The sequence below is a fragment of the Leucopleurus acutus genome (assembly GCF_964270905.1).
Source record: "Leucopleurus acutus genome assembly, chromosome: 4".
Taxonomy (NCBI): Eukaryota; Metazoa; Chordata; class Mammalia; order Artiodactyla; family Delphinidae; genus Leucopleurus; species Leucopleurus acutus.
Window position 1 is genome coordinate 108,826,973 of NC_139146.1, and position 13,273 is coordinate 108,840,245.

Consider the following 13,273-nt stretch of genomic DNA (forward strand, 5'->3'; position numbering starts at 1 on the left):
TTTTAAAGGAAAAATACATCAAATGCTATAACCTGAAGAAAGTATTTTGAATTTGATTAAAATTAAAAGATTTGTGAAAATTTCTCATTTCTAAAGCAATTCTTATAGAAAAACCACTAAACATGGTTCAAATAGAAACAATGAAACCAGAATATATAGTAATCAAGTTTCTGAAATGAACTTTCATATGTTTTATGTTTTCATATTTAAAAAGCTTATGTATAAACTTAAGGTTTATATACATAGCACTTGGTCACACAAATTTGGAATATACCCTTCCAAAAAAAGTTTGGAGGACTTTTTCTTCTTACTGATCTTTCTGAGTACTAAGATTCATTATTATATATGACTTAGAGGAAGAACATCAAAATTCTAAAGTTATAATCAGCAAAAATAACATAAGCAATACAAAAAAAGAGATATTTACGTAGGCTCCCAGCCCTTTTCCATCATCTGTATTTGGCTATTTTCCTGAGTATTAGTTAAGGTGGGCAAAAGGAACAGAAACACTTTGACTACTTTGGTTTGGAGAAGAAAATTACTGACTGGATTATTTGCATAATTAAAACAAACAAGTTATTCTATTAAATCCATTATCTTGGAGAGCTGAGAAGCAATGATATAAGTTGAAATCAAGCTTTTCCAGTTTTACTATAAGTTTTAGAAACTTACAGTATTTTACTCAAGATTTTGATGATCATCTAAAAATTGAGGTTAAATACACAGGGGTATATATAATAAACAATCACAATTTAAAAGGTAAACCACAGCATTATGAGAATTAATCTGCACTAATTCACTGATAATGATTTTGTTTGCCTTTTATTAAAACTTAAATAAAAGCACCTTTTAAAAATGTAAGATTCAAAAGACCAAGTTACATTCAAAGAAGAAAAAAATAGCAGGAATTCAATGTTTAATGTAAATAATCAAAAATCTATATAAAATTCCAGATGCTCAATAAACAGTCATAAAGATGAAAATTATGGTGACAAACTTCACATATTAGAAGTTTGTTTGGCTCAATATTAGATACAATAATAAAATTGTCAATGTGACATATAGATGAACTTCATTATTAGATATTTACACAAGGAGCTAACCCATTAAAAATTTTTTTCTAGAAAGTTCACTGTATAAAATATATCTATCCACTTGCAATATGAGGTACTTTAGAATATGGTATATTTAGCTTCAGAGTTAGCAAGTCTATTCTTTTTAAACTTTTATTTTTAGCATTAGGTCATTATGAGCACTTTTAATTTTGGAAAAGAATATTTTATTACTAGTTGGAAAATTTTCACTTCTAGTCTGCCAGTAACTGACAAATAGTCAGTTAAATAAAATAATATTAAATAAAGAGAAAACTCACTTAGTATGGTTTAATGCGACAGGTGTATAGGAACCAAATTAAGAGAAACTGAAAACTAGAACAATAAAAATTACAGAGGTAAAATAACCTCTGTAACTAACTAGTGACTATGAACAAATTAGGCAACATAAAATCTTAACATGACATTAAACACTTCTGTGTTTAGTGGGAATAATGAAAAGCCAATTTTTAAGATAGTATTAGAAAAAACCTATACTTAAGGCATAAAACTATGCCCAAGTGGGTTTTCCCAGAAAATAAGTAAGACTTCTAAAATCTGTCATATGCTGAAATTTTAAATGACCAAAGAAAATATATAAATTTACTGAAATCTATAAGGTACGCTTCTTTTAAAATCCAAAGCAAAATTTTTAAAAAGCAAATAAATATGTCCCACTAGAACTTTATAATTAGACTTGTTTAATCTGAACCACTAATAGTCATGTGACCACTGCTAATTATTGAAGTGCCTTGATGAAAGTATATATCACTATTTATAAGATACACCATACCACTTCTAAGGAGACTCACTAATTCTATCAAAATATAAAAAAGAAAAAGAAATGAAAAGAATGGAAATTAACCAGAGAATTCAACTCAGACAATAGCTCTTAGGAGAGGGGTAAAGAGTATGTTGGCAGGTGTCTGCAAGGAGCTAGATAATACAATGGAATCAGTTTTCATTCTGCAGAACAACCATGAGACTTGCTGCAATGTCAGCTCCAAGCATACACTGAGGGACTCCAGAAAATGCTCATTGATCATGCAGCACTTTATAATGCGCATAGGCTTTTTTCTCTTGTTAACCCCGCCTAGCTTCCCTTTGCAGCTTATTCTCCCAAGCCCTCTCCCCCTAACAAATTCTCTTCCTGAAGATAGTAAAATATTTAACGAATTATCTTAACAGTCTAAGTATTAGGAATACCACTCACCATCATGAAAATTAGACAGTTTTTTTTTAATGGGGGGGAACCCTACAACCCCCAAAATAAGAAAATGGGATTTAAATATCTATATATCTATAAATACAAATATTTGATGGTATATTACATCCAAGGCCAAAACCAATTATAGTTTCACTTTGACATGTATTTTCTTGAACTGATTTATACGCAAATAGGTTCTATAACACTGACACAAACAAGAAAAAAAAGAAAACATAATTTAAAATTCTCATGACTCAAAATGCAGATTTTTGTGAGCTCTCAAGCATTAGTTAAATTTTACAGTCTTTTAATTTTTAATTTAATAATTTATTTTATAATGAAGTCACATGAAAAACCTAGAAGCAGAATGTACCAGCTAAATTAAGCAATTAGATTAATATATATGCTTAATTTTACCCTAGAAACTAAAATAACCAGCTGTTTTTAATAGTTAACTGCAAGCAGAGTTTTGGGCTTAGATATGTAAATGAATTCTAAGACATATGATACTAAACCTACTCAAAGCTGCTTTGCAGACCCCACCTTCTAATGAGTTAATCTAAAGGTCACCACCAGCACAAGGCTTTTTATTAAGTCCGAGGCCCTTCCTTTCTTTTTCTTTTTTCCCCTATCAAACATATATCTACAATTTACAAAACATTAGGTTTAAACAAAATAAGGTTTTAGTAATCATGTGAACTAGATTGGCACATTCTAACACAGAATAAGGTCTGACCGTATCTTGCTTTTATGCTCTGCCTCTCTTTGCTCTCTCCTCTAATCTATTCATCTGTAAAATAATTCCGGCAGATAAGATTTCTTTGTTCAGATTTCAACTTTCATTTCATTTACAAACCTAGCCCTACCTCAAGAATGTCTTCTAGAACATATGCTTCCATTTCAGCCGCTGTCTCCACCATGTTTTATCAAACTGCCATGTTTCTTACTGCACTATGATTAGATCATTGCCAGCAGGAACACTCCTCTGTGTCAGCAAGGGAACAGGAAATGGAATGTTCTATTACATGCCTAAAGCAGCTTAGCTGTTCACTAGCCAGGCATCTACCAAAAGAGCAGGGGGTGACTCACTGTGTATTTTTTAAAGATACAGAAGCTCTATTCCAAAGCAAACTTCTGTCAAGTAATTTCAACAGGCAAAATAAAGTCTCTTATTTTACCATTTCAAATTTTAAAACTCTAAAATTTCAAAAAAGAAATAATAACATTTTTTAAAAACCTATTTAAACACGTCTGGCTTCCTGGTTGAACAAAAGAGGTTGAAGTGGGTTACGTAGCAATTTATCCTTAGTAAAGCCTTGTAGTAAGATTAATGGCTGTATTAAATATGCAAAGAAGGATGCAAGGTAATACCAAATCAGGAATTTGTTACATCAGCCATATGTATTATGTAACACATATATTACAGGTGCTGACTTGAGGGTGCCGAAAGTAATAATTTAATGTAGTTTTTTAATGGTAAACTGGTTTTCTATAAACTAATCTGTTTGGAAATATCTAAGAGAAATGAGATTAACATTCAACAGATTTACAATCACTGAAGCAAACCATAACACATCACGGTTATATGCATTTTCTAGGAATGTCTTTAACCTCATTTACTAACCAAAGAAATGGCCTCCCCTCCACCTTATCATAAATACTACAAGACACTAAAATATTTCAGATGAATGAAATTCAGAAACACTGTTTCTGGATCATTTAATAGCAAATAAAGCGGGTGAGTAACAGTAGAGCTAATTTTATATTTATCACTGTAATTGACCCTCACTTTAGTAAAATTTTTTACTTTGTCAAATTTCTTCCTTATATAATACATAATATACAAAATGCAATGGGAGAGGAACAATGTTTTGTGCTCTGCAGTATTAACAAAATAACCCTGTACTTGTGAGAGTGCCATACAAACTGAACTTGAAGTGATCCCTCAGTTAGGTTAACCAATCTAATTATAACTCTAAGGTGAACAGTTCTTCTAGTCTAAATTTTCCTAACCTAACTAGAGAAAGTGAATTTTTTAAAGGAAAGGAAAACGACAGGAAAGACCATTCACATATGGTCAAATCTCAGTGATGATATGAATGGCCTTTCCAGTAATGTCTCCTCAAAGTGATGCCATGTTTTAGTAGAAAGATTTTGTAATTCTCTTGGGCCTTAGTTTATTTATCTGTAAAAAGGGATAACATTCACTCAACAATGGATTTTCTATTGTATATCAGAAACTGTCCTGGGTACAGTCAACAAAACAGATAAAATTTCTTCTAAACAGGCTATGATAAGATTAAATGAGAAAAAGTATCTACTACTCAGTTTCTGATATTTAGGAGACATCCTCACTGTGTCAGGCAATATACAAGTCATTGTTTTTCAAATAAACATGTTATTTAACCCTCACAATACCCTAGGTGATAATAATTCAAAATAATAACATTAATAATTACCTTGTGCTTACTATATGTGATACACCACTTTAAGTGCCTTGTATATATTAACTCATTAAATTTCACAATAATCCTAAAAGAAAGGTAGCTACTATTATCTCCATTCTGGAAACTGAGGTACACAGAAGTTAAGCAACTTCCCCAACTTACTCGCAACTAAGCTAATTAAGTTAAGAAGCTAAGATATGGACCCAGGCACTTGACTCCAGAGTCGGTCCTCTGAACCATCTACTATACTTCCTCCAGATGATATGACCCTCATTTTACGGATGAGAAAATCAAGCCACAGACAGTACATAGTTATATAGCAGAGTTGAGATTCAAACCCAGAAGGGTCTGACTTCAAAGGATGTGTGAAATTAATGGAAAACAAATGATATTAAAAATGTTTTCCCTCAGACCATATACAGAGCTTTCATTTATATATAAGTGTGTCTGGTATTTGGAGGTTCTCAAACAAAATAATGTCCATTGTTAAGACACAGCTTATGAAGAACCAGAAAACTGATCTTACTATTTTCCTCCTTCCAGCTCAATCCGTTCCATACTTCAAATAAACTGCTTCATCCTTAGATTAGGAGAAGTCATCAACGAAGTTTCTGTTTCTCAAACCTTCTTCCAACAGAAGCAAGTAATGGTAGATTTGAATTCAAGGAACTCATATGTTCATACATTCTTATTTCCCATAAGCCAAGAACAGGCTTTCCAACTTTGACAAGAAATCGGGCCCCCTAAGATTCAAGTCAATCAAACCATTCACTGTCTCCTTCCCTCCTGTTCTAGGATTATACGGTACTTCCCTTATGTTTTCTGACATATACTGTTAAGTTTTTAGTAATAAAGATGTGATTATGGCTTTCTTACAGAATTACAGATATTTATATATCATTTATCATGTCTCTCCCTTACGGATCACAAGCTTGATGAAAGCAGGCAATGCTCTGTTTGCCAAGGTATACCCAGGGCCAGCACAGTCTCTGGCATAGAGCAAGGACTTAAGTATTTGTTGAATAAATAACAAATGCATGAATAAAGGAATCATCTGATATCCAGATTTGTATCCTAATCCCTTTTAAATTATTGCTACCACTAGGAATTATTTCTGATGACAAGAACATGTGTTCTGTGACTATTATCTTTAGGTCACTGAAATAAGATATTAGAAATGTTGAATATAAACAGAATCTATATTTGAGAATTTCTGTAATTCTTTTTTTTTTAATATATTTATTTATTTATTTTTGGCTGCATTGGGTTTTCGTTGTTGAGCGCGGGCTTTCTCTAGTTGCAGTGATGGGGGCTACTCTTCATTGTGGTGGGTGGGCTTCTCATTGCCGTGGCTTCTCTTGTGGAGGAGCACGGGCTCTAGGCACACGGGCTTCAGTAGTTGTGGCACGCAGACTCAGTAGTTGTGGCTCGCGGGCTCTAGAGCACAGGCTCAGTAGTTGTGGCGCACGGGCTTCGCTGCTCCACAGCACGTGGGATCTTCACAGACCAGGGATTGAACCCGTATCCCCTGCACTGGCAGGCGGATTCTTAACCACTGCGCCACTAGGGAAGTCCCTGTAATTCTTTGTTATATAGCAAAGTAATTATTTATTCTTAATTTTATTTTCTGGTTCTTTTGTTAATATGAGGACCTATGCCACAGCATAGGATACTTTGGGCAAAAGGGTGTGTGAAAGGAGATTCATATACATCTGCTATAAGACCCTACATCCTAATAGTAAGCCACTTTCCTTCTAGTTCAACCTCAATTTGTAGGCAAAAAAACCTGTTTTCCCATTTGCCTAAAATGTATTTCAAAATCTTTAATTTTCACCTATGGCAAAAGCATTAAAGCATAAATGATAGTTAACCTACTTACAGTTATGCAAACAAATACAAACTAACAGATGTAAGTGACTTAAATCATAAAGGAAAATACTTACTACAATAAGAAGATTCAAACGTCCAAAGTGAAGAGAAAAGCCTCCCATAAAAAGTGGGGGAAAAGGACAGAAGAAGCTTAATAAATACCAAGACTGCATAAAGGAATCTTCTGAAAGTTACAATTTTATTTAGGACCAGCACTGATTTCTTTGAACGAGGAGCAAAGAAACCAAACACACACACACACACACACACACACACACACACACACACACACAGAAATATGTTGACAAGCAAGCAACCCTATTTTGTATGGTTTAACATTTTGTTGATGTTTGTTCCTCCACATAAAACATTTTTTTTTCAATCAAATATTCCTTGTAAAGAAGTTCTGCTCCCATCAAATATTTTTTTCTATTTAGGGAAGGGCGAGACTTATCAAAATCCACATTTTCAAACAAAACAAGGACAAATAATTGGTTGCAGCATAAATATAATTATTTCACCCGCCTACATAAAAACAAACTACTAGGAAAACAAAATCTGAACCAACTTCACCTCTCAAAATGTGTGAAATGTAGTCATTACTTTATAACATCTCTATTTTTCTCTTTTCTACTCTGTAAGTTATATTTCAGCAGAAGTGTAAAATAGCCTGGACCAAGCATAAGTGACATACATACATTAAAGAGTTAAACAGAATTTAAATTAAAAGGATAACAAAATATGGTCAAATTTCTGATACCCTATATACATTATTAAAATAACTCTATCACCATGAATTTACCTTATATTTCTCCTAAACCAAATCATGCCACAATATGACTGGGGGTTCTCGATATATGTCTTTTTTTTTTAACTTATTTATTTTATTTTTTTTAGTTTTGGCTGCGTTGGGTCTTCGTTGAGGTGCATGGGCACAGGCTCTAGGCACGTGGGCTTCAGTAGTTGTGGCTCACGGGCTCTAGAGTGCAGACTCAGTAGTTGCGGTGCACGGGCTTAGTTGCTCCATGGCATGTGGGATCTTCCCGGACCAGGGCTCGAACCCATGTCCCCTGCATTGGCAGGCGGATTCTTAACCACTGCGCCACTAGGGAAGCCCTCGATATATGTCTAATGTAGCACAGTAATATTCTTTTCATTACCACCACAGATTACTTTCTTTTTTAAAAAAAACTATGGTTTGTTATCTGCAAAGTAATACACGTACATGGAAAACATTCCTATATAAAAGAGAACATAGGGAAAAGTAAACCTATCTCTCACCAACTCCTAAAAGCACAACTAGTGTATTCTTCCAGAAATAACCTACATATATAAAGCTTATCTTAGTGTAGATTATTTTTTATACAAATGGAAGCATACTGTACATACTTTTCTTCATCTCCATTTTAAAAATGTAATACTCCATAACTGTTTCAGATTAGTATATGTATCTCTCTCTTTGATTGTGATAGTTGCTCAAATTTTCACTAAAAAACTGTACTATAATTTATTTAATCAGTTCCCTTTTGGTGGGCATTTGTATTGCTTCAACATTTCACAATACAGCAATGAACATGCCCAAAAAAGGGGCACACATACTCTGCACATACCTGAATATAACTGTACTGTAAATTTCTTGATGGGTACATGTATTTAAAACTTTATTTAAAACTTTATGTTACCAAATTGCCCTCTAAGGTTGAATTTACACTCTGACAGTGAATGAGACTGCCTGCTTCCCTACAAATAGTAAGTATTAATGATACAAAGTCTATTAAGTGAAACCCAGATCAGAAATAAGCATGTTTTAAAACATGATTCTAGATTTATCCTTATCCCGTCATCATTTCCACTTTTTAAGGAAATCCAAATGAAAATTACATCTCCTCTCATCTAACTTCTGTTCCCTTAACAAAAAAAATACATTAATTCCCTGACAGATTAAGAATTTATTTATCACAAAAAAAACCCAAAAAACAAAATAAGGAGCCACAATGCAGATTCTGTCCATATGTACATACTTGGAGAACAGAGAAGAATGGTGAATCAAATGACACTTTTAAAAAATCTACTTCAGTTAAATACAAATTCCACCCAGGTTTAATGGACTCTTTAAGTTGTGAAGTTTCTGCCGGAATTCAGTATCATAAAGATCCAGAATTCTTTGGGAATGTTCTTACTAAACTAAATTAATAAAATACTGTTGGGTATTCATTTGTTTGCCTTCCACATTTATTTCAAACTATTCATTTCTAAAGCATAAATTTCTAAAGTAATCCTTCCATCATTCTTGGAAAAAAAATCGAACGCAAACTAAGATGAAGAAGATAGGTTTTTATTAACACAAAGAGCACTAAACAGCTTCTATCACAGTTTCTTGACATGTATCCCAGGTCAAATTTTTTTTTTTTCTTTTTGCGGTACGCGGGCCTCTCACTGTTGTGGCCTCTCCCGTCGCGGAGCACAGGCTCTGGACACGCAGGCCCAGCGGCCATGGCTCACGGGCACGGCCGCTCCGCGGCATGTGGGATCTTCCCGGACCGGGGCACGAACCTGCGTCCCCTTCATTGGCAGGCAGACTCTCAACCACTGCGCCACCAGGGAAGCCCCCAGGTCAAATTTTGATGATAATGTTTAAAAATAAGAATGATTAAAACTTCACCAGAACCTCCAAAATAAATGTTAATAGTTGGACAGGCTTCTAGATGTGTGAGGAACACCTAAAAGGCTTAGTTAACAAAGGATTAAGTAAGAATATATAAAATTATAACCTAATATATAAATCATGAAAAGGCCATCCATTAGTATATTCTAAATGTGAGGAAGGATATTTATTGCTTAAATAAAATTTTTCTCAAGGCTAATGCTATAAAAAGGCCCTAGTAAACTTTCTTTTGAAAGATCATTACTATTTTGATCATTCATTTATACAAATATTTACTGAGTGCTTACTAGGTGATAGGCTTTATACTACACAATGGATATAGAATGACAAATAGTTACTGCACCTTCAAGAGTCTATAATCTAGAAAAACTTGATTCTGATTTTCAACAAAGTCTAAAATCAAAATCGTCAATGATTTTTTCATCTTCTCTGATATATAGTCCCTTTCCATTTTTCTTTAATCTAACTAATAAATAAAACTCAAAACTCCATTCAGAACAGTACAGAAAGTATTATTATATTTAAACAAATATTTCATCCAGATGTGTCCCATGTATAGAATTAAATACAACCACAGTCTTGTCCAAATATAAGTAACAGACTAAGCAAAGTAAGAAACAAAACAGCTTTCCCTCCTTTCACATCTGCAATTACAGTTGTGCCTGCTGGACACTTGCACTTGTTGTCTCTACCGATGCTAGGTCACACCATGAATTCATTCTTTTCCTAGTATTTCACAATAGGTTCTATGTATACAAAATTGACAAGATTTTTGTTGTTTTTGGAGAACATTCACCTCCCAAATTTGTCTGTACAACATTTCAAATAAAAATAAACAAGTACATATATAATAGGAATAACTTCCTTCAACATTTTTTGGTTTTGTTTCAAATAGGCTAAATCTACTGATAGTACAGTGCTCTCAATTTCTTCTGTTGCAAAGCAACAAGTATCTACCAACAAAAATAAATACACCACACACACACACACACACACACACACACACACACACACACACACACACACACACACACACACACACAGCCTACCTCCCTACCCCAACCCCACAAGCACAGTGGTGGGGAGAGTAGAGAGCCTGGGGATAAAAATGCAAATTACAACAAGAGACAAGTCCAAAGCCAATTTTTTTGAGTTTACCAATTTCTACCACCCTTCTGGAAGGACGACTGTCCTACTCTAGGGCAGCGGTCCCCAATCTTTTTGGAACCAGCGACCGGTTTCGTGGAAGACTATTTTTCCGAGGACCTGGCGGTGAGCGGGGGGATGGTTCAGGCGGTAATGCCAGCCATGGGGAGTGAAGGGAAGTGGCAGATGAAGCTCCGCTTCATCGCCACTGACCTCCTGCTGTGCGGCCTGCGTTCTTAACAGCCCGGGAATTGGGGACCCCTGCTCTAGGGGACACAAGAAACAGCTCCAGGTCACTTAAGACAGTATCAAAGGCATGGAAAATAATCAGGATGCAAAAACTACCCAAGGAACCTTGCAATCTCAACTCCTTCTCTGGTTGCTTGATGGCCTAGAGTTGCTGGCAGCAAGCTCCAATCAGTCTGGTTTCTCATGATGCCAATTACCACTCTGCTGTTTCTAGCCTAGTCTATTCATAACAAATCTGGAATGGTTTGCCTGCAAGCAATTATTGCAAGTACTCTTTCAGACTCATAATTCCATCTCCTAGGAAATGTATTACATTAAATTGTCTATATCCTCAAAAAACTAGGCCAAAAATTGCAAAATGGGGTCCCTTTTCCACTAATCTGATCCTGACCAGAGATCCCAACACAAACCCCATATATATTTTATATATATATATATATATATATACACATATAAAGAAATACTGATTTCAGTCAATGTAACTGTGACTCTTTGGTCATCATGAAGATATCTCACAACACAGCTATGTTAGAAGCAATGTTACTACCATTACTTTCAACTTCCCCCACAAATTTCAGATACTCAGTTTTACTACCGAATCTAATAAAAACTAACACCAGATAAGAAAACAGAAGTTAACATATAACAATTTTTATGTGTGTAACAGATAAACACTAGCATGTTTTATGAAATCACTACTATGTTTTATGAAACCAAATTTAACCCACATTCATATCTTTCAATAGCTCTTTCATCAATTTCTTAACAGAGTCAACTATATTTACAATTACTTGACAATTCCCATCCTCTTCAAGAACACATATGCCAATGTCTCTCAGTCAAGGCAGTTAATATTCTTTAAAGGGTAGCCACTGAAAAACCAATAGCTTACAAAATGTTTAAAAGCATAACTGAATTGCCAAATATAATTTTATACTTTAATATTCATTTTTGTACGCTCAGGTAAACCATCTCTCTCTAACACAAATTCCACAATTTCTAGTAAAATGCTTAGTTTTTAAAGTATTTCTCATAAGTTATTTTAAGGGTATATATTTGCATAATTTGATTTCTTTTTAAGCATTCCAGCTTGCCTAGAAAACTGTATAATTTAAGTAGAATCATTATAGATAGTGTACTTAGGTCTTAGGGTCTTGGCAGTTTACACTTTCAGTACTTAAATGCATATAACAGCATAATATTTCATGATTTTTAAAATCAAATATGAAAAACATAAAATTAGAAATGTGCTTCCCAAAAGATGTTTCTGATGCAACACTCCTAAAATTAGGCTTTCAAAAAACATTTTACCTATGTACAGTAGGAACAGGATGCCAACCTATCTTTAAGTTGAAGTGGCATCAAAATAAATTCTTTCATTCAACAAATATTGTCCAGCTAGGGACATAAGATAAGCTCTATCTTTAGAAAGATAAAAAAGGCCATCTCTATTCCCATCTTTTCTTCCAGTTTTTCCAGAAGATATACCCTGCCGCCAGTAGCTGTAGCTCTCCTTGATCACATGACTTTCTTCTTATGGAAAAACCAGGCTTCTAATCCCAGTCTTCAGTATGTCAGAGAAAATGTCATCTTATTTAAAGGCACTGGTGGGAAGAAGGACTCAGAATTTTCCCATACATCCAAATTTTTAACAAACTTTTTTTTTTAAAAGAATCATGGAAGGGCTTCCCTGGTGACGCAGTGGTTGAGAATCTGCCTGCCAATGCAGGGGACATGGGTTCGAGCCCTGATCTGGGAAGATCCCACATGCCATGGAGCAACTGGGCCCGTGAGCCACAATTACTGAGCCTGCACGTCTGGAACCTGTGCTCCACAACAAGAGAGACCGCGATAGTGAGAGGCCCGCGCACCGTGATGAAGAGTGGCCCCCACTTGCCGCAGCTAGAGAAAGCCCTCGCACAGAAACGAAGACCCAACACAGCCATAAATAAATAAAATTTAAAAAAAAAAAAAAAAAAAAGAATCATGGAAAGGACTCCGGAATTGACATACAAAATAAAGAGTGTAAGCCAGTCAAGAAATAATTATGCATCTTACATAAAAGTATTCATATTTGTATTCTATGCAACTTTCCAATTTCTTGGAATTAATTCCGTATGTCCTCCATTTCTACCTACCTCACAGAATTTCTAAAATCCATGTGGTCCTGGAATGGCACTTTATAAATAAAAGTATTATTATTTAAGTAGATAAATGAAACACATCTGCAATCTTTTTAATATTATAAATATGATGCATGAAAGTGCGATTTTTAAAAAATTCAAAGGCCACAAAGGCCCAAGATGAACAGTAAATCTTTTTGTTACTGGCCTGAAACAAAATGGCAATACACTGTTAACGCTGTTAACTGACTTCCAGTGCGGTTACAAGCTTAACTTTAACATCATTTTACTTCTGTTTCTTGATTTACCAATTTTTATGTGCTATCTATTGACTGTCCATTGAAGAAATGAGCACTAACCCTTCCTTTGTTGCCCTCTATCTCGCAATTTTATAGGTTATATTATTTTTATATTATAAAGGTTTATAACTATACTCCTTAACTATTCCATAACTATAATCAAGTCTATCTTATATA

General features: G+C 34.4%; 1 protein-coding gene across 10 annotated transcripts in view; it reads right to left on the minus strand.

Moving 5' to 3' along the window:
• Positions 1 to 13,273, minus strand: part of ANKRD17 (ankyrin repeat domain 17) — a 159,786-nt gene that overhangs the window by 124,623 nt on the left and 21,890 nt on the right. Inside the window, exon 1 of one of the 10 annotated variants that reach the window (XM_082838782.1) lies at positions 3,165 to 9,189. The exons of 8 other annotated variants lie outside the window; for them this stretch is intronic. In XM_082838782.1, the coding sequence (XP_082694908.1) occupies positions 3,165 to 3,218 (54 nt within the window). In that variant the 5' untranslated portion in view covers positions 3,219 to 9,189. Of the gene's footprint in view, positions 1 to 3,164; positions 9,190 to 13,273 lie in introns of those variants that run through there. One more of the 10 variants, XM_082838774.1, reaches the window with a different exon arrangement.